Raw genomic sequence first — 23109 nt, forward strand, 5'->3', positions numbered from 1 at the left:
ACTGCCTACATTCAACTAGTCTTGTACGAGTGTGTTGTTACCATCTGACAGCCTGCGAGTTCCCAGTCCTGTAGGACCCTGTCATCACAGCACTTGCTGCTCATCAGGAGAATGGCTAGAGTTTATAGCCTCATGGGACTGTGTTGTCATTCATCTTCCCTTCCCCTCAAAACATTGGTGTTCTCAAGATGAGGAGACATTGTTCTTGGAAGTTGTATTTAATTTGGTTCTTGTAATAAATATTTGTTATTTCAAAGAATGTATTTCACCACATACAGCCACATCACTTAATAATGGCTATTACACTCATTAGCTGTGTGACAAGTAGCAGTATACATTATACAAGTCCTCTGTTCTTCTGTACACAGGTAAATAATGTTGTATGGAATGTCAATGTGATTATGTACATATTAAGTCAGCAATGTCACATAAACAACAGCTATTTAACATAAGGGAGGAAATATAAGATTTATAAAAGTAGTAATTTTCAGTTAATTTTAGGAGGATAAAAGTTAATTTCTGACAGCATGAAAACTTTACAGCAATTTAACAATAGTTTATTAACATTGTTTCAAACAACTGCTGCATTTTTATGAATACATATTGTTACTCATTCCACATACCTTACAGTTCTCTTTCAAGATGAGATTTATGGAACACAGTGTGTGAATGCATACACGTTAACTGGCACAATGATCCTACCTTTCAGCAGACATTCTGGTGAGTACAATACCTGAGCTAGAGGCACAGTATTTTCAAATGACTCCTTGTGCATATGAATCTAAATCATGAAAGGTAACACTTTTTTTAACTGGACCTGTATTTCTAGTTTGATTTATAGGGTTTTTATTTACACGGTATCGATAACGCATTCATATTGTTTATGGCTCTGAGCACTATGCGACTTAACTTCTGGGGTCATCAGTCACCTAGAACTTAGAACTAATTAAACCTAACTAACCTAAGGACATCACACACATCCATGCCCGAGGCAGGATTCGAACCTGTGACTGTAGCGGTCGCTCGGCTCCAGACTGTAGCGCCCAGAACCGCACGGCCACTTTGGCCGGCCTTACTGTATTATATTTTCCAGTATTATATCCATGCCATTCAAAGAATGTTGTTAATCTCCACAATGAAGTGCGTATGGCAGAAATTACATATCCAATACAAAACTGTCCAATTTTACACAAGGAATTGAAATGGAAAGAAATGAATAATAAGGAAGAAAATATTACCTTTAAAATTGCACATCCGTACAGGATTGAGAGATTTGCAGACATTTATGAAAAATGTTGAATTCATTCTCCCATGGACTTCTGCACGAACTTCCCAATTTCCAATCTCTCTTCTTAAATTACTGAGATCAAATTTGTTTCCTTGATCATCATAAACCTAAAAACAAATATGTTCAATATTAACAATAACCTAACAAATAAGTCTCATAAGAAATGTATACTATAATGTAGAATGAGGAAAAAAGACACAATCCAGTTTTATATATATAATAGAGGGAAACATTCCACGTGGGAAAAATATATGTAAAAACAAAGATGATGTGACTTACCAAACGAAAGCACTGGCACGTCGATAGACACACAAACACAAACACACACACAAAATTCAAGCTTTCGCAACAAACTGTTGCCTCATCAGGAAAGAGGGAAGGAGAGGGAAAGACGAAAGGATGTGGGTTTTAAGGGACAGGGTAAGGAGTCATTCCAATCCCGGGAGCGGAAAGACTTACCTTAGGGGGAAAAAAGGACAGGTATACACTCGCACACACGCACATATCCATCCACACATTTACGGACACAAGCAGACATATTTAAAGACAAAGGGTTTGGGCAGAGATGTCAGTCGAAGCGGAAGTGAAGAGGCAAAGATGATGTAGATTGACAGGTGAGGTATGAGTGGCGGCAACTTGAAATTAGCGGAGATTGAGGCCTGGTGGGTAACGGGAAGAGAGGATATATTGAAGAGCAAGTTCCCATCTCCGGAGTTCGGATAGGTTGGTGTTGGTGGGAAGTATCCAGATAACCCGGACGGTGTAACACTGTGCCAAGATGTGCTGGCCGTGCACCAAGGCATGTTTAGCCACAGGGTGATCCTCATTACCAACAAACACTGTCTGCCTGTGTCCATTCATGCGAATGGACAGTTTGTTGCTGGTCATTCCCACATAGAATGCATCACAGTGTAGGCAGGTCAGTTGGTAAATCACGTGGGTGCTTTCACATGTGGCTATGCCTTTGATCGTGTACACCTTCCGGGTTACAGGACTGGAGTAGGTGGTGGTGGGAGGGTGCATGGGACAGGTTTTACACCGGGGGCGGTTACAAGGATAGGAGCCAGAGGGTAGGGAAGGTGGTTTGGGGATTTCATAGGGATGAACTAACAGGTTACGAAGGTTAGGTGGACGGAGGAAAGACACTCTTGGTGGAGTGGGGAGGATTTCATGAAGGATGGATCTCATTTCAGGGCAGGATTTGAGGAAGTCGTATCCCTGCTGGAGAGCCACATTCAGAGTCTGGTCCAGTCCCGGAAAGTATCCTGTCACAAGTGGGGCACTTTTGTGGTTCTTCTGTGGGGGATTCTGGGTTCGAGGGGATGAGGAAGTGGCTCTGGTTATTTGCTTCTGTACCAGGTCGGGAGGGTAGTTGCGAGATGCGAAAGCTGTTGTCAGGTTGTTGGTGTAATGGTTCAGGGATTCCGGACTGGAGCAGATTCGTTTGCCACGTAGACCTAGGCTGTAGGGAAGGGACCGTTTGATGTGGAATGGGTGGCAGCTGTCATAATGCAGGTACTGTGGATTGGAATGACTCCTTACCCTCTCCCTTAAAACCCACATCCTTTCGTCTTTCCCTCTCCTTCCCCTCTTTCCTGATGAGGCAACAGTTTGTTGCGAAAGCTTGAATTTTGTGTGTGTGTTTGTGTTTATTTGTGTGTCTATCGACCTGCCAGCGCTTTCGTTCGGTAAGTCACATCATCTTTGTTTTTACATATATTTTTCCCACGTGGAATGTTTCCCTCTATTATATTGATATCAGTAATTTGAACCCAACAATTACGTTTGTTATTGTCACTGTTGCATTTCGAAATCTTTTCTGTCATCTTATTTTCTCTTTCTGTTTTTGCCAGTAGTTTCACTTTGTATTCACCTTCTCCTTTTTACCGTAATCTGCTATACAATTTTATCCCGCCTATATATACTTAATAATACGTAACCCACTTCCAACCCATAACCAAAAAAATTTTTTACCGCTTTCAACACTACCGCCGCTATAAAATCCACCATTTCTAGTTCACAAACAGTTCCTTTCACCTTTTAAACAACCATTTCGGCTAATTCTAATAACTTTCGCTTTATTTCCATTTCCGTTTTTCCCACATCACTGATAATTTTTATCCGCTTCCCACAGGTTTTAACGTCATTATTTCCTCGTCAGACAATTGTTAGCCTCATTTTCATAATCTGCCACCACAAAACCACTCCTTTTAATATATTACACGCAGTTTTTTCGAAATTTTCCCGAATTTCTCCGTCCTTTAACGTGTTTTGGCGGCAACACAACCACCTAACCTTTGTGCACATCGCTGTCTACCAACCCAAGTCCAACAAGCCCAACTGTAACCAACACCTTCTCACCTTTTTTCACACCAGATCTCCAGTTACTTTCCAGTCCACCTTTATCTCTTCCCATATATTTTTATTTTCATTTTCATTTCAGCCTCATGTTACACTTTCCACCTTCTAATACCATGTCACCCTCACAACACCCCCACAACAACCCCATTAAGTTTTATTTACAATCCCTCCGCAAACATGCTTTCGCCCTATCCAGATAACGCTCCCATATTCTATTTTCTCAGGCTTGTCTGACATTTGGCATTACCCCCAAAGGCCTCACACTTAAAGTTCCCATCTCTGGCTGCAACCCTTCTTTCCATCAGTCCTTATACCAGTTCCAAACTGAACAATGCATTGCCCTCACCCACCTAATCCTTCACCTACACATCAACTCAGCCAATGAACACACCCGTCAACTCCTATCCTTAATAAAAGTCCTTAATCTTTCCTCTCCCACATCCACACCGGCTGTTCAGAGCATCCTCCTACAGGCCAACCGTAAATTAGAACAGCATGCCACCCTCCACCTCAAAAAACTATCAAATCTCCTGGTTTCCCACCTCCGGAAAGGCAACTCACTCACCCTTCACAACCTTTCCAGCAAACCTCAACCTCCTCTCATTGCACACCAACCCAGTCTCTCCCATCTACTCAATCTCCCACTTCCAGCTCCACTCCCTCCAAAACCTCAAAATTCCAATCAACACAACCTGGAACCACAACAACCCAATTCAGTAGTTAACCTTTCCTCCAAACCTCTCTCCCAATCCGAAACCTCTGTCCTATCCAAAGGCCTCACCTTCAGCCCCACTCCCAGATTAAACCAAATAGCCCTCGTCAAAGATTTACTGTCCTACACCCGTACTCTCTGCTGGAAATATCACTTTGCCACGAAGAAAAATGATCCTAATCCTACTCCTAATGATCCAACTCCCCAAAACACCATCCAAATTGAACCCTGCCTGGAACAGTTCCGTCCTCCATCGCAGCAGGACCCACCTCCTCTTCCTCAAAATCACCCTCTCCAAATCTTCCAGGAATTTCTGACTTCCAGCCTTGCATCTCAATCCTTCTTAAAAAACCTTAATCCTACTCCCAACATCACCACTGCTGAAGCCCAGGCTATCCGTGATCTGAAGGCTGACCGATCCATCGCCATTCTTCCGGCGGACAAGGGTTCCACGATCGTGGTACTTGATCGTCGGGAGTATGTGGCTGAGGGACAGCGTCAGCTTTCAGACAACACCACATACAAAGTTTGCCAAGGTAACCCCATTCCCGATGTCCAGGCGGAGCTTCAAGGAATCCTCAGAACCTTAGGCCCCCTGCAAAACCTTTCACCTGACTCCATCAACCTCCTGACCCCACCGACACCCCGCACCCCTACCTTCTACCTAAAATCCACAAACCCAATCATCCCGGCCGCCCCATTGTAGCTGGTTACCAAGCCCCCACAGAACGTATCTCTGCCTACGTAGATCAACACCTTCAACCCATTACATGCAGTCTCCCATCCTTCATCAAAGACACCAACCACTTTCTCGAACGCCTGGAATCCTTACCCAATCTGTTACCCCCGGAAACCATCCTTGTAACCATTGATGCCACTTCCTTACACACAAATATTCCGCACGTCCAGGGCCTCGCTGCGATGGAGCACTTCCTTTCACGCCGATCACCTGCCACCCTACCTAAAACCTCTTTCCTCATCACCTTAGCCAGCTTCATCTTGACCCACAACTTCTTCACTTTCGAAGGCCAGACATACCAACAATTAAAGGGAACAGCCATGGGTACCAGGATGGCCCCTTCGTACGCCAACCTATTCATGGGTCGCTTAGAGGAAGCCTTCTTGGTTACCCAGGCCTGCCAACCCAAAGTTTGGTACAGATTTATTGATGACATCTTCATGATCTGGACTCACAGTGAAGAAGAACTTCAGAATTTCCTCTCCAACCTCAATTCCTTTGGTTCCATCAGATTCACCTGGTCCTACTCCAAATCCCATGCCACTTTCCTTGACGTTGACCTCCACCTGTCCAATGGCCAGCTTCACACGTCCGTCCACATCAAACCCACCAACAAGCAACAGTACCTGCATTATGACAGCTGCCACCCATTCCACATCAAACGGTCCCTTTCCTACAGCCTAGGTCTTCGTGGCAAACAAATCTGCTCCAGTCCGGAATCCCTGAACCATTACACCAACAACCTGACAACAGCTTTCGCATCTCGCAACTACCCTCCCGACCTGGTACAGAAGCAAATAACCAGAGCCACTTCCTCATCCCCTCGAACCCAGAATCCCCTACAGAAGAACCACAAAAGTGCCCCACTTGTGACAGGATACTTTCCGGGACTGGACCAGACTCTGAATGTGGCTCTCCAGCAGGGATACGACTTCCTCAAATCCTGCCCTGAAATGAGATCCATCCTTCATGAAATCCTCCCCACTCCACCAAGAGTGTCTTTCCTCCGTCCACCTAACCTTCGTAACCTGTTAGTTCATCCCTATGAAATCCCCAAACCACCTTCCCTACCCTCTGGCTCCTATCCTTGTAACCGCCCCCGGTGTAAAACCTGTCCCATGCACCCTCCCACCACCACCTACTCCAGTCCTGTAACCCGGAAGGTGTACACGATCAAAGGCATAGCCACATGTGAAAGCACCCACGTGATTTACCAACTGACCTGCCTACACTGTGATGCATTCTATGTGGGAATGACCAGCAACAAACTGTCCATTCGCATGAATGGACACAGGCAGACAGTGTTTGTTGGTAATGAGGATCACCCTGTGGCTAAACATGCCTTGGTGCACGGCCAGCACATCTTGGCACAGTGTTACACCGTCCGGCTTATCTGGATACTTCCCACCAACACCAACCTATCCGAACTCCGGAGATGGGAACTTGCTCTTCAATATATCCTCTCTTCCCGTTACCCACCAGGCCTCAATCTCCGCTAATTTCAAGTTGCCGCCACTCATACCTCACCTGTCATTCAACATCATCTTTGCCTCTTCACTTCCGCCTCGACTGACATCTCTGCCCAAACCCTTTGTCTTTAAATATGTCTGCTTGTGTCTGTATAAGTGTGGATGGATATGTGTGTGTATGCGAGTGTATACCTGTCCTTTTTTCCCCCTAAGGTGTCTTTCCGCTTCCAGGATTGGAATGACTTCTTACCCTCTCCCGTAAAACCCACATCCTTTCGTCTTTCCCTCTCCTTCCCTCTTTCCTGATGAAGCAACAGTTTGTTGCGAAAGCTTGAATTTTGTGTGTATGTTTGCGTTTGTTTGTGTGTCTATCGACCTGCCAGCACTTTCGTTCGGTAAGTCACATCATCTTTGTTTTTAGATATATTTTTCCCACGTGGAATGTTTCCCTCTATATATATTTTACCAAATGAACGCACTGGCACGTCGATAGACACACAAACATACACACAAAATTCAAGCTTTCGCAACAAACTGTTGCCTCATCAGGAAAGAGGGAAGGAGAGGGAAAGACGAAAGGATGTGGGTTCGATGTCTTTCGTCTTTCCCTCTCCTTCCCTCTTTCCTGATGAGGCAACAGTTTGCTGCGAAAGCTTGAATTTTGTGTGTATGTTTGTGTTTGTTTGTGTGTCTATCGACGTGCCAGTGCTTTCGTTTGGTAAGTCACACCATCTTTGTTTTTATATATATATATATATATATATATATATAGAGGGTGGAGTTCTTGGCACCAGAATCTTAAATACCCACAGTAATAAGGAATGAGAGTGGTTAAAATGATCAAAATTTGTACAAAAATAAGTACATTTTTCCCTAAACACACACACACACAGAGAGAGAGAGAGAGAGAGAGAGAGAGAGAGAGAGAGAGAGAGACATCTGATTATGTCAGTTCAGTTCATACAATTTATGATGAAAGTGGAAGTTGAAAGAGAAAAAGATTAAAATGCTACAGCAAATTCAAGCGACTTTCTTTCGGAACACCACATTACAAAAGAGAGAGAGAGCTATATATATCTGCTATAATACAAAGTGCAAATGGCTGCAGGAAAAAAAGAAGTTGTCCAAAAAGATGTAACAACACTGGGACATTGCACCACAGACATATAGAAAATTATGTTACATTATTGGTTGAGATACACACGCAAAGCAGATGCAACCAGCCCACTGCAACTGCCAGGGATCTTCTTTCTCTAGCTCCACTACATTCACACCACGAAATACTAAAACCACTAAGCTCTGAGTTTTATGTTGCGACAGTACTCAAAATTTTAAAATGCATGGCACACATTTTTTGTCAACAGCTTAAATATACAGAATAGGCTTCCTCCTGAATCTGCTTTCGCCCTGTAAAATTGTCTGTTAAGATGTGGTGTACTGAAATGCTTCTATCACAAACACAACACACAGATGGATCCTCTCACAAAGACATGTGTTAGAGAATAATGCCCTATACAAAGATGGGTCACTGCTACTTCATCCCCCCTGTGTGACAGAAGAAATCACACCACTGCCAAGCAGTTATGTTAACCAAACACAGCTTACTGCCCCATCAGTTTGCTCTACCTATCAGCAGCCCACCAAATTCCGCCTCAGCACATCCCATAGTAAACAGCACATTGTACTGTGACATGTTTCTGACAAAATGCCTTGTCTGCTCTCTTTACCTGAATCTGAATGTACCTTGATACAAAGCTAACTGGCACAATCTTTTTCTGTTTCTGTGGTAGAAGAATGCCAATTATTTAAATATTTTTCTCTGCAAAATATACTTATAAATTGTTTGGAGAGCACTAATTAAATTAAAGTGAATAAGAAATTTTTTCCTTTACTATGTTTCACTTCCTCCAGTGTTCCAGGACTGCATATAGCACTGCCCTTCACACCTAGTAATGTTTAGGCAGGTGAATCAGTAAGGCAAGGTCAGGGAGAACCAAAGAGCAGTCAAATGTGTCCACTCACACTGACCCATCTATACATACCGTAATATATTTGCAGTCCTTATTTAAAATTAAAATGAAGACTCAAAAACTACACAATCCAGTTTTATTAATACATCTAAACTGAACATGAAACATTTCTCAATGAACATGAAACATTATTATTTGCCACACATATTGCTAGAAGTTAGTTCTTTGCATCGATCTCACAGATGTCCTAGTTTGCAAGTTAAGATTAAAAATGTCCTTCCACTGAGAGGAGAGGGTGAACAGTGGTGACGTACACATGTGACTGGAATATTGTAAATTTTGTAAGTCTTTTGTACCATGAGGAGTTGCTACTTTATGCAAAGTGGTGGCTCACCAGTATTTACAAAGAGGCTGGGAATGGGAATTGTCTTAAAAGGGCCTATGGCTGGCCTCCATGCCACATAATGGGCTCTACGGAGTTTCTTGCGATACAAAAGCTTTATAAACATAAAATTTCAACTATAATCAAACCCAACCATACAAAGGCTTTATAAATCTGGAGTAGGTGAGGTTCGACTGCTCCACATACTCACTCATTCCTCTTGCCTCTTATTCGAGCTTTGACAGCCATTATGCTTACTGGGATGTGAAACAAAATCACAGAATTGTTCGGTTATCCGAAAGTACACAAAACTGCACGGACGTCTTTGTTATGGACTTTATTATACACTGTTGTCCATTACAATTACAACGCCAGGGCAGATAATAAATAATGAAATTTTACTTATTGTACATATAAAATGTAGTAGGAAGAATACACAACTAAATTTGGGGGTACAAAAGATGCAAAATTTAGTACACAGAGCTGCCATCTCTGGCGGCAATAACAGATGTAACTTGGCTGCACACTGAGTCAAACTGTAATTGGATTATGGATATGGATACAAGATTAGTGAAATATTGTATTAACATTGGTAACATGCTTTGTTCATTGTGTCAATGTGTGCAGCTTCTAACCCATAGCTGGTGCCACAAATCTCTTTGTTTCAAACATTTTTATGTTGTGGTTCACAAATGCAGTGTGAATGAATGAAAAGAGTTATGGTGTTGTCAAAGTAGTAATGCTGCACAATTTAATAATTAACATCACTGTTATACATTATTTTCTTTGGATTTTAAGGTCAGCACTGTTAAAGTGAAGTACCCTTTAATAGGATTAAATGGTAAATCAAAAATCAAACTTCATTTCATAATCATTCTTCAGTTACTTAGGTTCATTAATTATTATTTTGAGGCAGAATATCAATATGAGAATACTGTTAAAATAATACTGACTAAATACGTGTGTGAGGCTGATATATTATCACTCATATTACTTACTATTTTTCGTACAGAATAATTTGACTGTCCTTGACCAAGACTTCAAAACACATTGAGCAGAAGTGTCTACCTCCCTCTCCTCTCCCCTCGCTTTCAACTTTCCACGAATAGGAGAGCTCTGGTCGTCACATGGCCGTACAGTACTTCACACTCGGGCATTACGCCGCTGCAGTCGGGTGGAGGGAGTGATAAATAACCATTGCACGCAAAAAGTTTAACAGCTGTACTTTCAGAAAGTCATAACAGCATACTATCAGAATTACGGTCCCAATTTTTGTGCGGAATCAACTGCTGGGGATGACATCTTGCAAGTTTGCTTTTTTCCCTCCTTAAAATATGAGGCTGCGTTGGTGATGTTCCCTTGTCAGTGATATTTGTAGCCACAAGATACTATGTTTTTTTGCATTTTGCGAAGTGTACAATTCTATCTTTATCTACATTTAAAGCAACATTCTAATCTTTGCACTACTTTGGAACCTTACCTCCATCTGACTGAATATTTTAATAATTTTTTTCCTGTATTTGCTACTCCATTTTTCATAAAATTGCCTAAATAATGTGCATGTAGCACATGCATGAATATTTTAAAACAAGAACTAAAATGAGTTTCACTTGGATTTATTGTTCTGAGTCGTATTTTTGATGTGCTGCTTCTTATAGTACAGGAAACTTTCATGAAACTGTTGTTAATTAGAAAATGTGGATAAATGAACTTCTTAATGCAACATGCAAGAGCAAGTTTCCGCTGAGGTAATTGGCATCTCTGATCACAATGACACCACCCATTAGAAAGACCAACATCCAAAATTCCCAGTATAGTATTTTGAATTACATGAAACAAATTAACTGATGAGATAGTTAACATTAAAATTTCTGACCAGTTACATTTTCCATTGTAGATTCTCTCTCTCTTTGCTTATTAGATTCTGACCTTTGCCATTACACTCTTATTGATCTGATTTTTAGGTACAAGATGACACACTCCACTTATTGATTACACAATTGAGATTTTTACGTAATTTGCCATAATTTTAAATACAGCACTTTTACTCGAAAATAGTGTATCCCCAACACAGACGTATAAAATGATTTTGAAAACTTACCTGATATGCTAACCCACAACATACTTCATAAACTAAATTATTCTTGATACTTACAGTCCTTTCTAAGTAACCAAATATAACCTGATCATCTTTCAAATGATTATGTTGTTTCCAAAATAGAAATATGTTCTTATGTCAGTCCCTATATAGCAAACCTCACCCCAAAATATCAATTCTAAGGCGAGCTACTGAAGGGGCATCATCTCAGCTGGTATTCTTAATAATGTTTACCATCAGCTACACCTTTGTGAGATCTTGTGGCTAGTCTGGATTGTGTTAAAGTCAATTCTTCACTTCACAATTGATCTCTACATTGTTAGACTTCTGTACTGAAAAGTTACAACTGACTATTACTATGTGGAATCCATACAATTACGTAGTGTTTGCCAGGTTCATACTTTCACGAAAATTTTTTGACTATGTACACATCAACAGCATGTACTCTATGTGATCGAAAGTATCTGGACACCCCCAAAAACATACGTTTTTCATATTAGATGCATTGTGCTGCCACCTACTGTCAGGTACTCCGTATCAGCGACCTCAGTGGTCATTAGATATCATGATAGAGCAGAATGGAGCGCTCCGCGGAACTCACGGACTTCAAAAGTGATAAAGTGATTGGGTGTCACTTGCGTCATATATCTGTAAGCGAATTTCCACACTCCAAAATATCCCTAGGTCCACTGTCTCCAATGTGATAGTGAAGTGGAAATGTGAAGGGACACGTACAGCACAAAAGTGTACAGGCCGACCTCATCTGTTGCCTGACAGAGACCGCCAACAGTTGAAGAGGATCGTAATGGGTTAATAGGCAGACATCTATCCAGACCATCACACAGTAATTCCAAACCGCATCAGGATCCACTGCAAGTAATATGGCAGTTAGGTGGGATTTGAGAAAACTTGGATTTCATGGTTGAGTGGTTGCTCATAAGCCACACTCACACAGGTAAATGCCAAACAACTCCTTGCTTCGTGTGGGTGTAAACATTGGATTATTAAACAATGGAAAATGTTGTATGGAGTGAAGAATCATGGTACACAATGTGGCAATCCGATGGCAGGGTGTGGGTATGGTTCTTGCCCGATGAATGTCATCTGCCAGTGTGGGTACTGCCAACAGTAAAATTAAGAGGCGGTTGTGTTATGGTGTGGTCGTGTTTTTCGTGGAGGGAGCTTGGGCCCCTTGTTGTTTGGCATGTGGCACTATCACAGCACAGGCCTACGTTGATGTTTTAATTATCTTCTTGCTTCCCACTGTTGAAGAGCAATTTGGGGATAGCGATTGAGCACCTGTTCATAAAGCACAGCCTGTGGCAGAGTGGTTACATGACAATAACATCCCTGTAATGGACTGGCCTGCACAGAGTCCTGACCTGAATCCTATAGAACACGTTTGGGATGTTTTGGAGCACCGACTTCATGCCAGGCCTCACCGACTGACATCGATACCTCTCCTCAGTGCAGGTTCCATGAAGAATGGGCTGCCATTCCCCAAGAAACTTTCCAGCATCTGATTGAATGTATGCCTGCAACAGTGGAAGCTGTCATCAAGCCTAAGAATGGGCCAACACCATATTGAATTCCAGCATTGCCAATGGAGGAAGCCACGAACTTTTAAGTCATTTTCAGCCAGGTGTCCGGATACTTTTGATCACATAGTGTATGCACAGATTATCTGATGTACTTTTATCAAGTAGTGACTGTGTTGATTCCTTTTGAATCAATAGAGTTTGTTTACTTTGGACTGGTATCGTGTTATGCACTTAGTGTTTAATTATCTTGGCGACTATATCAAAACCTCGAGTAAGTACCATATTTACATAATCTGCAGCCAGTGCACTGTTTACATAATCTGTAGCCACTGTGTTCTGCTAAAGCTATAACAAAAAGGACTGTGTTTTCAGGTAGTGATTACATCGTTAATGCCGCATCTGTGTATAGTGAAGTGGAGAGCCAGAGGTACCTGCTTGCATAAAAAGATGCGATGTGAACCTTTATCTGGTCATCATAATGTCTGTGTTGTTAATCAACGTGAAAAGAGTCATGTTCCCTGGAAACCTGTGTAGTGAACATAATTTGCTCAATTCATGGGATTAGCCGAGCAGTCTAAGGCGCTGCAGTCATGGACTGTGCGGCTGGTCCTGGCGGAGGTTCGAGTCCTCTCTCAGGCATGGGTATGTGTGTTTGTCCTTAGGATAATTCAGGTTACGTAGTGTGTAAGCCTAGGGACTGATGACCTTAGCAGTTAAGTCCCATAAGATTTTTTTTTTTTAATTCATGGAAACTAATTTGCAGATGTTCTACAACACTTTGACAATGGACAATGCAACAAGGCACCATCCCTTATGGTGCCTACCATGTGATGACATCTCGTTGTTTTGTTACGATGAGACAAACTCACACATGTAAGAGGAGCAAACTGGTAGACAGTGAAATTAAGATTAAAAGTGAATGGGAAGTATTAACTAGGAATGACAGTGGCAGTGAACAATAAGAAATATTTCAAATGATAAAAAGTGTGCACAGATTGTGAATAGAACAGTTCAAATAATGTGGATAGAAAAACAAAATTAAAGATAATACTGCACTGATAAATGAAGATGCAACATTCTAAACATGCTAAGTGCCACTTTTTTCACAATTGATTTTATCTGCTCTAAAGAAGCTATATGCACGCGAGTATATTATACTAGAAACGCTTCATTGTCTGACGAAAGTAAGAAGTTGTTAACAGTTACCAACAGATGGTGTACATGTTAGCTCCACAGCCTTCTTCATTCTAAACGTGCTTGACAGTCAGCAGTGAATTACATTACACCAGTTTTACAATGAGTACTTAATAGCTGACATATTGTCGTCATGTTGTGTTGTGAGCACGTTTCTGCTATGGAGAAACAAAAGGATGCTAGTAATGTCTCAAAACATTGCTTACCTGTGAAAGTTTGACGGCACAATGGACGAGTTAAAGGGGCAGAATATATTACAAGTTCTGGGAAAACAATTCCAGCAAAACATGTAAAAAATAGGGAGGTATCCGATTTATACACTGTATGGTTCCATTCTTTTCGGAACTATGTTGGACTCAATGTGAAAGGGGAACAGTGTAGAACATATGCATTTAAGTATTTAATGTAGTGAAACACGTGGAATGGAAATGTACCTAGTTTAATAAGAAACTGTTTTTCAATATATTGAAATTAAAGTAGGTAATCTTTCCCAATTCAGTTGAACTGCAAATATAGCCTATCATACAAGTCCTTGTCAAATGAATTAAGAACAAATTTATTTCATGACTTCTATATGCAAAATGAAACTAAGCAAGGTTAATTTTGAATGGATTTAACGAAAATACTACCACACTCCAGGCAGCACAGTGATAAATATGTTGAACTGGAGAACAGACGTCATCAATGTAGTGTAGTGAACGTGGTTCCTGATGGAGAATGAGGTCATTCCAGACCTTGCTGTAAAACATTTATGGATGTATTTTGTGTTTGAAAGAGGAGGAGTGCTACATTAATCTATAAACTGAAAATGGGTCAACTGTCATACCATGATAACAAAGGTGTAGACTCATTAAAGTCTTCTAAAGAATACCTCGACTCTGATATTAATGCTAGTTGCCTATACAAAACATTTAAAGTGAAATCCTTGGACACCAAAGTTAATGAAATGCAGTAAAGAAGGATATTTCTTAAACACTTTCCAAACCTATCATTTGGAGGACAAAGTCAGAGGGGAAACTACAGCCGTAATTTTTCCCGAGGGCATGCAGCTTTACTGTATGGTTAAATGAAGATGGCGTCCTCTTGGGTAAAATATTCCGGAGGTAAAATAGTCCCCCATTCGGATCTCCGGGCGGGGACTACTCAAGAGGATGTCGTTATCAGGAGAAAGAAAACTGGCGTTCTACGGATCGGAGTGTGGAATGTCAGATCCTTTAATCTGGCAGGTAGGTTAGACAATTTAAAAAGGGAAATGGATAGGTTGAAGTTAGATATAGTGGGAATTAGTGAAGTTCGGTGGCAGGAGGAACAAGACTTTTGGTCAGGTGAATACAAGGCTATAAATACAAAATCACATAGGGGTAATGCAGGAGTAGGTTTAATAATGAATAAAAAAATAGGATTGCGGGTAAGCTACTACCAACAGCATACTGAAAGCATTAATGTGGCCAAGATAGACACGAAGCCCATGCCTACTACAGTAGTACAAGTTTACATGCCAACTAGCTCTGCAGATGATGAAGAAATTGATGAAATGTATGAGATAAAAGAAATTATTCAGGTAGTGAAGGGAGACGAAAATTTAATAGTCATGGGTGACTGGAATTCGAGAGTAGGAAAAGGGAGAGAATGAAACATAGTGGGTGAATATGGATTGGAAAAGAGAAATGAAAGAGGAAACCGTCTGGTAGAATTTTGCACAGAGCGTAACTTAATCATAGCTAACACTTGGTTCAAGAATCATAAAAGAGGTTGTATACATGGAAGAAGCCTGGAGATACTAAAAGGTATCAGATAGATTATATAATGGTAAGACAGAGATTTAGGAAAAAGGTTTTAAATTGTAAGACATTTCCAGGGGCAGATGTGGACTCTGACCACAATCTATTGGTTATGAACTGTAGATTAAAACTGAAGAAACTGCAAAAAGGTGGGAAGTTAAGGAGATGGGACCTGGATAAACTGACTAAACCAGAGGTTGTACAGAGTTTCAGGGAGAGCATAAGGGAACAATTGACAGGAATGGGGGAAAGAAATACAGTAGAAGAAGAATGAGTAGCTCTGAGGGATGAAGTACTGAAGGCAGCAGAGGATCACGTAGGTAAAAAGACGAGGGCTAATAGAAATCCTTGGGTAACAGAAGAAATATTGAATTTAATTGACGAAAGGAGAAAATATAAAAATGCAGTAAATGAAGCAGGCAATAGGGAATATAAACGTCTGAAAAATGAGATCGACAGGAAATGCAAAATGGCTAAGCAGGGATGGCTAGAGGACAAATGTAAGGATGTAGAGGCTTATCTCACTAGGGGTAAGATAGATATTGCCTACAGGGAAATTAAAGAGACCTTTGGAGAAAAAAGAGCCACTTGTATGAATATCAAGAGCTCAGATGGAAACCCAGTTCTAAGCAAAGAAGGAAAAGCAGAAAGGTGGAAGGAGTGTATAGAGGGTCTATACAAGGGCGATGTACTTGAGGGGAATATTATGGAAATGGAAGAGGATGTAGATGGAGATGAAATGGGAGATAAGATACTGCGTGAAGAGTTTGACAGAGCACTGAAAGACCTGAGTCGAAACAAGGCCCCGGGAGTAGACAACATTCCATTAGAACTACTGACGGCCTTGGGAGAGCCAGACCTGACAAAACTCTACCATCTGGTGAGCAAGATGTACGAGACAGATGTGAAAATTACTGAACTATCAGTTTAATAAGTCACAGCTGCAAAATACTAACGCGAATTATTTACAGACGAATGGAAAAACTGGTAGAAGCCGACCTCGGCGAAGATCAGTTTGGATTCCGCAGAAATGTTGGAACACGTGAGGCAATACTGACCCTGCGACCGATCTTACAAAATAGAGTAAGGAAAGGCAAACCTACATTTCTAGCATTTGTAGACTTCGAAAAAGCTTTTGACAATGTTGACTGGAATACTCTCTTTCAAATTCTAAAGGTGGCAGGGGTAAAATACAGGGAGCGAAAGGCCATTTACAATTTGTACAGAAACCAGATGGCAGTTATAAGAGTCGAGGGGCATGACAGGGAAGCAGGGGTTGGGAAGGGAGTGAGACAGGGTTGTAGCCTCTCCCCGATGTTATTCAATCTGTATATTGAGCAAGCAGTAAAGGAAACCAAAGAAAAATTCGGAGTAGGTATTAAAGTCCATGGAGTAGAAATAAAAACGTTGAGGTTCGCCAATGACATTGTAATTCTGTCAGAGACAGCAAAGGACTTAGAAGAGCAGTTGAACGGAATGGATAGTGTCTTGAAAGGAAAATATAAGATGAACATCAACAAAAGCAAAATGAGGATAATGGAATGTAGTCAAATTAAGTCGGGTGATGCTGCGGGAATTAAATTAGGAAATGAGACACTTACAGTAGTAAAGGAGTTTTGCTATTTGGGGAGCAAAATAACTGGTCGAAGTAGAGAGGATATAAAATGCAGACTTGCAATGGCAAGGAAAGCGTTTCTGAAGAAGAGAAATTTGTTAACATCCAGTATAGATTTAAGTGTCAGGAAGTCGTTTCTGAAAGTATTTGTGTGGAGTGTAGCCGTGCATGGAAGTGAAACATGGACGATAAATAGTTTGGACAAGAAGAGAATAGAAGCTTTCGAAATGTGGTGCTACAGAAGAATTCTGAAGATTAGATGGGTAGATCACATAACTAATGAGGAGGTATTGAATAGAATTGGGGAGAAGAGGAGTTTCGGGCACAACTTGAAAAGAAGAAGGGACCGGTTGGTAGGACATGTTCTGAGGTATCAAGGGATCACAAATTTAGCATTGGAGGGCAGTGTGGACGGTAAAAATCGTAGAGGGAGACCAAGAGAAGAATACACTAAGCAGATTCAGAAGGATGTAGGTTGCAGTAAGTACTGGGAGATGAAGAAGCTTGCACAGGATAGAGTAGCATGGAGAGCTGCATCAAACCAGTCTAAGGACTGAAGACAACAACAACAACATGTCTGGAAGAAACGTGTACATTAACGATCAATCTATTTGTTCCAACACTTACACAATTGGATATGTCCTACTGTGGCAGGTTTCATGTTACAACTTCTGCATTCATGCTCATGACAACAGTCCATGCAACCTGAAATACTGCAGCAAAGTATATGGAAGATATTGCGAATAAGGTTACATTTCAAACTGCACCATCTGCAGCTAGTTCGACAATTAAAACTGGAAGGTTATGGCTGGTGCCTTCCATTTTTTATCACAATGCAGCAGCACTCGAGGAAGAACATATTGCATCCAAGCTGATGTTCACAGATGAAAAACCTTCCATTTATCTGGAAAAGATAACCGCCACTTTGTGAGAGTGTGGGGCACTGAAAATTCTCACAAAATTGTGATGCATAAACAAGATTAGCCAAACATTAACATTTTCTGTGCAATGACACAGATGAAGTCGCATGGATCGTTTTTCTTCTGTGAGAAGACCGGGACAACTATCTCTTGCTTGATATGCTGCACCTGTGGTTATTTCCACAGCTGACTAATTGCTGATAATGAAAATTTCATATTACAACAGAACGGTGCCCCCTCATTCGAGCATCGATGTCCCTCTCACTACCTAAATGGTGAACTTCTGCATGGCTGGATTGGTTGTAGTGGTGAAGATGATGTGCCTCTGATCGCTTGCCCGCCCAGGTCACCTGACCTAACACCTTGTGCCTTTTTCCTTTGATAGTACAGCAAGCACTGAGCTTCAATACCCCCACTAACAAGAACACTGGAACAGTTCACAGAATGCATCAATGCTTCTGTGATGACCACTGACAGGATGTTACTACATAACGTATGGAACGAACTGTACTACCACCTGGACGTGTTTTTTTTTTTTTTTTTTTTTTTTTTTAGCAACGAAAGGGCAAACACAATAAAAGACAGACTGACAGGCATAGGATTAAAAAAGAAAACAGCATAATCAAATGTCCTTTGAGAGGGTTGTCAAATTGATAAAATGAAGAACGCGAGCAGCTGCTCGTGGGTCATCCGCTAAAATGGCTTCTACAGTACAGGGCAGGCCAAGATCAAGACGCAGGGTGTTAAAATCCAGACAGGACGTTAAAATGTGGCGGACCGTCAGCAATTGCCCACATGGGCAGAACGGCGCCGGCGCAGCCGTCAGCAGATGGCGATGGCTGAACTGGCAGTGTCCAATTTGTAACCGGGCCAAAACTACCTCCTCCCGCCGAGAAGGGCGTGAGGAGGACGTCCAAGCCACGGGAAGAGGTTTTAAGGCCCGAAGCTTGTTGTCTGTAAGTGCAGCCCAATCGGCATGCCACAACGATAAAATGCGCCGACAAATTACCCTGCTACAATCTGACGAAGGGACACAACAAGAAGCTGTCCGAGGCTGGAGGACCGCAGCCTTGGCCGCGGCATCTGCAGCTTCGTTCCCGGGGATACCGACATGGCCAGGAACCCACATAAAGCTAACCGGAGAATCGACGTCCACCAGCTGCTGAAGAGAGCGTTGGATCTGGTGCACGAAAAGGTGAGCCAAGGTGGCGTGTGGCTCTCGCCCACTCGAAAGGTTGCAGGGAGTGAAAAATTAAGGTGTTGAAGGAGGTGACGAAAGCGAACTCCAGGGGGTAGCAGGGCAGAGACATACAACCCGTATTGACTGTCGAGAGAGTCATCAAAAAAGGAACGATAAGACGGGTGGTCGGGCATTGCCAGTACCCGACAGGCATACCGACAAAGCAGTATATCGCGCCGGTAGGTGAGTGGCAACTCACCAGCGTCAGCATGAAGACTCTCGACGGGACTAGTATAAAACGCTCCGATCGCAAGTCGCAAACCCTGATGTTGTATGGAGTTGAGGCGACGTAAGATGGATGGCCGTGCAGAGGAGTATACGAAGCTCCCATAATCCAGCTTGGAGCGGACGATCGACCGATATAGGCGAAGTAGGACGGTTCGATCCGCTCCCCACGACATACCACTGAGAACACGGAGGACATTTAGAGAACGGGTACAACGGGCAGCCAAATATGACACATGTGGAGACCAACTAAGTTTCCTGTCAAATGTAAGACCTAAAAATTTTGTTGTCTCCACGAATGGGAGAGCAACGGGACCGAGTCTTAAGGACGGTGGGAGAAACTCTTTGTAGCGCCAGAAGTTAATACAGACCATCTTCTCGGCAGAAAAACGGAAGCCATTGGCGACACTCCAGGAGTAAAGACGGTCAAGAGAACGCTGAAGACAGCACTCCAGGAGACACGTACGCTGTGCGCTGCAATAGATGGTAAAATCGTCCACGAAAAGGGAGCCTGATACATCAGCTGGGAGGCAATCCATTATTGGATTGATCGCTATGGCGAAGAGAGCGACGCTCAAAACTGAGCCCTGTGGCACCCCATTCTCCTGGCGAAAGGTGTCTGACAGGACAGAACCCACACGTACCCTGAACTGTCGATCCATTAAAAAGGAACGAAGAAAAAGAGGGAGGCGACCGCGAAGGCCCCATGTATGCATGGTGCGGAGAATGCCCGCCCTCCAACAGGTGTCGTAAGCCTTCTCCAAATCAAAGAACACAGCCGCGGTCGGGCGCTTCCGCAAGAAGTTATTCATAACGAAGGTCGACAAGGTAACCAGATGGTCAACAGCAGAGCGGCGCCTACGAAATCCACATTGTACATTGGTAAGTAGGCGTCAAGACTCGAGCAGCCAAACCAATCGAGAGTTAACCATTCGCTCCATCACTTTACAGACACAGCTGGTAAGCGAGATGGGTCGATAACTGGAAGGCAAGTGCTTGTCCTTCCCCGGCTTAGGAATCGGGACAACAATAGACTTGCGCCAGCATGCAGGAACATCCCCCTCAATCCAGATGCGATTGTAAGTACGAAGAAGAAAATCTTTACCCGCAGGAGAAAGGTTCTTCAGCATCTGAATATGAATAGAATCAGGCCCTGGAGCGGAGGACCGTGATCAGCCAAGTGCGTTTTCGAGTTCCCGCATGGTGAATGGGGCATTATAACTTTCACGATTCGAGGAGCGGAAGTTAGGTGGCCTAGCCTCCTCTGCCTGTTTGCGGGGGAGGAAGGCAGGGTGGTAATGAGCGGAGCTCGAAACCTCTGCGAAAAAGCGGCCGAAGGCATTGGAGACAGCCTCAGGGGCCACAAGGACGTCATTCGCGACCGTCAAGCCAGAAACTGGTGAGGGGACCTTAGTGCCAGATAGCCGGCGCAGGCTACCCCAGACAACAGAAGAAGGAGTAAAACTGTTGAAGGTGCTTGTGAAAGCAGCCCAGCTGGCTTTCTTGCTTTCTTTAATAATACGACGACACTGTGCACGTAATCGCTTATAATTGATACAATTCACCACTGTAGGCTGGCGTTTAAAGGTGCGTAAAGCACGTCGACGAGCACGTAAAGCATCTCTACATGCCGCGGTCCACCAGGGGACCGGTACGCGACGTGGAGAAGAAGTAGGGTGAGGGATGGAATATTCAGCAGCAGTGGAATGACGTCCGTGAGGTGTGGGACCTGACTATCGCAGCTTGTGAATGTTTGATCCTGAAAGGTCGCCCTGGAAGAGAAGAGGCCCCAGTCTGCTTTGGAGATGTTCCAACTAGATGAGCACGGAGAGGGGGTATGCTGCAGGAGATGGATAACACACGGGAAGTGGTCGCTCGAATATGTATCAGAAAGTGCATACCACTCGAACCGGCGTGCAAGTTGGGGAGTACATATAGAGAGGTCTAAATGGGAATAGGTGTGAGATGCGTCCGAAAGAAAAGTAGGGGCGCCAGTATTGAGGCAGACAAGATTGAGCTGGTTGAAAAGGTCTGCTAACAGGGAGCCCCTCGGGCAGGATGCTGGAGAGCCCCAAAGGGGATGGTGGGCATTGAAGTCTCCAGTTAACAAAAATGGTGCAGGTAGCTGAGCAATAAGTTGCATCATGTCTGCCCTGGTAACGGCAGACGACGATGGAGTGTAAACGGTACAAATGGAAAATGTAAAAGTGGGGAGAGTAATGCGGATGGCAACTGCCTGCAGGCCGGTGTGCAACGTGATCGGATCTTAGTAAATATCATCCCGGACCAGCAACATAACCCCTCCATGAGCTGGGATACCTACCACAGGGGGTAGGTCAAAACGCACAGAGGTGTAGTGTGCCAAGGCAATTTGATCGCAAGGGCGTAGCTTCGTTTCCTGGAGGGCGACGACGAGCGGACGGTGCAAGCGGAGCAGCAACTTCAAGTCCTCTCGGTTGGAGCGAATGCTGCGAATATTCCAGTGAATAAGTGCCATCGTAAGAAAAGAAAAAGGAAGATGAAAGAAGGGGTCACCTCGAAGGCCGCTGAGGGCCTGGCTTCGAGCGAGCACTGCCGCCGCTATCAGTAGGCGGACAGTCATTGTCCATTGGGTCTATAGGTTCATCGGCCATCTTGGAAAGATGGCCGGGAGGGGGAGCTTCCTCCGCCGGTGAACGGCCAGATGTTCGGCTACCAGCGGTGCGGCCAGGCGAAACGGATGACGGCCTGGGGCGGCAACCGCTGGGTGGCGCAGGAGAAGAAATGCGCCGTGGCGGAGAAGGAGAACTGTGCTTCCTATTTGCCTTCTTGGAAGGTCGTTTGGTGGAAGTACCGGTCGAAGGCTGGGAGGTCGAGGTACGTAGGAAGTCTGCACGGGACGGTTCCTTCTTGAAGGCCCGTGCATCTGACTTCTGGGTCTTCGTCTTAGCAGAAGCTGATGAAGGGGCTGGTGCCTGTGGGGTGATGGGAGGAAGAGGAGACGTCGACCGCGCGATCTTAGCACTGGCCGAACGGACGACCGTGGTGCTGAAGGTCAGATCGCATGTCTGGGTTGCCACCTCCCTGGTAGTCCGAGGAGAGGCGAGGACAGTACTGTATTTCCCCGCTGGGAGCAGCGTGGGCTTCCTACTAGCCAATAGCTTGCGAGCAGCCGAGGTAGACACTTTCTCTTTGACCCGAATTTCTTGTATACAGCGTTCTTCCTTATAGACAGGACAGTCGCGGGAGGATGTGGCATGGTCACCCTGACAGTTCACACAACGAGGAGACGGAGGTGGACAGTCACCCTCATGGGCATCCCTGCCACAAGTGACACATTTAGCCGCATTGGAACAAGACTGTCGAGTGTGACTGAAACGCTGACACTGGTAGCAGCGCGTAGGTGTCGGGACATAGGGGCGAACAGAAATAACCTCGTAGCCCGCCTTGATGCGCGATGGCAGCTTAACACTATCAAAGGTCAAGAAAAGTGTCCGGGTCGGTACAAGGTCATTGTTGACCTTTTTCATGACCCTATGGACAGCCGTCACGCCCTGCTCAGCGAGGAAAGATTGAATCTCCTCGTCAGTCAAGC

At 43.6% G+C, this 23109-nt stretch overlaps 1 protein-coding gene across 3 annotated transcripts in view; it reads right to left on the bottom strand.

Moving 5' to 3' along the window:
• LOC126254123 (cation-independent mannose-6-phosphate receptor) overlaps positions 1–23109 on the bottom strand; it is a 633915-nt gene that overhangs the window by 536700 nt on the left and 74106 nt on the right. For all 3 annotated transcript variants that reach the window (XM_049955284.1, XM_049955287.1, XM_049955285.1), the window contains one exon: positions 1239–1395. In XM_049955284.1, coding sequence (XP_049811241.1) covers positions 1239–1395 — 157 coding nt within the window. The remainder of the gene's footprint in view (positions 1–1238; positions 1396–23109) is intronic.

Source organism: Schistocerca nitens, chromosome 1 (assembly GCF_023898315.1).
Source record: "Schistocerca nitens isolate TAMUIC-IGC-003100 chromosome 1, iqSchNite1.1, whole genome shotgun sequence".
NCBI classification, from domain to species: domain Eukaryota; kingdom Metazoa; phylum Arthropoda; class Insecta; order Orthoptera; family Acrididae; genus Schistocerca; species Schistocerca nitens.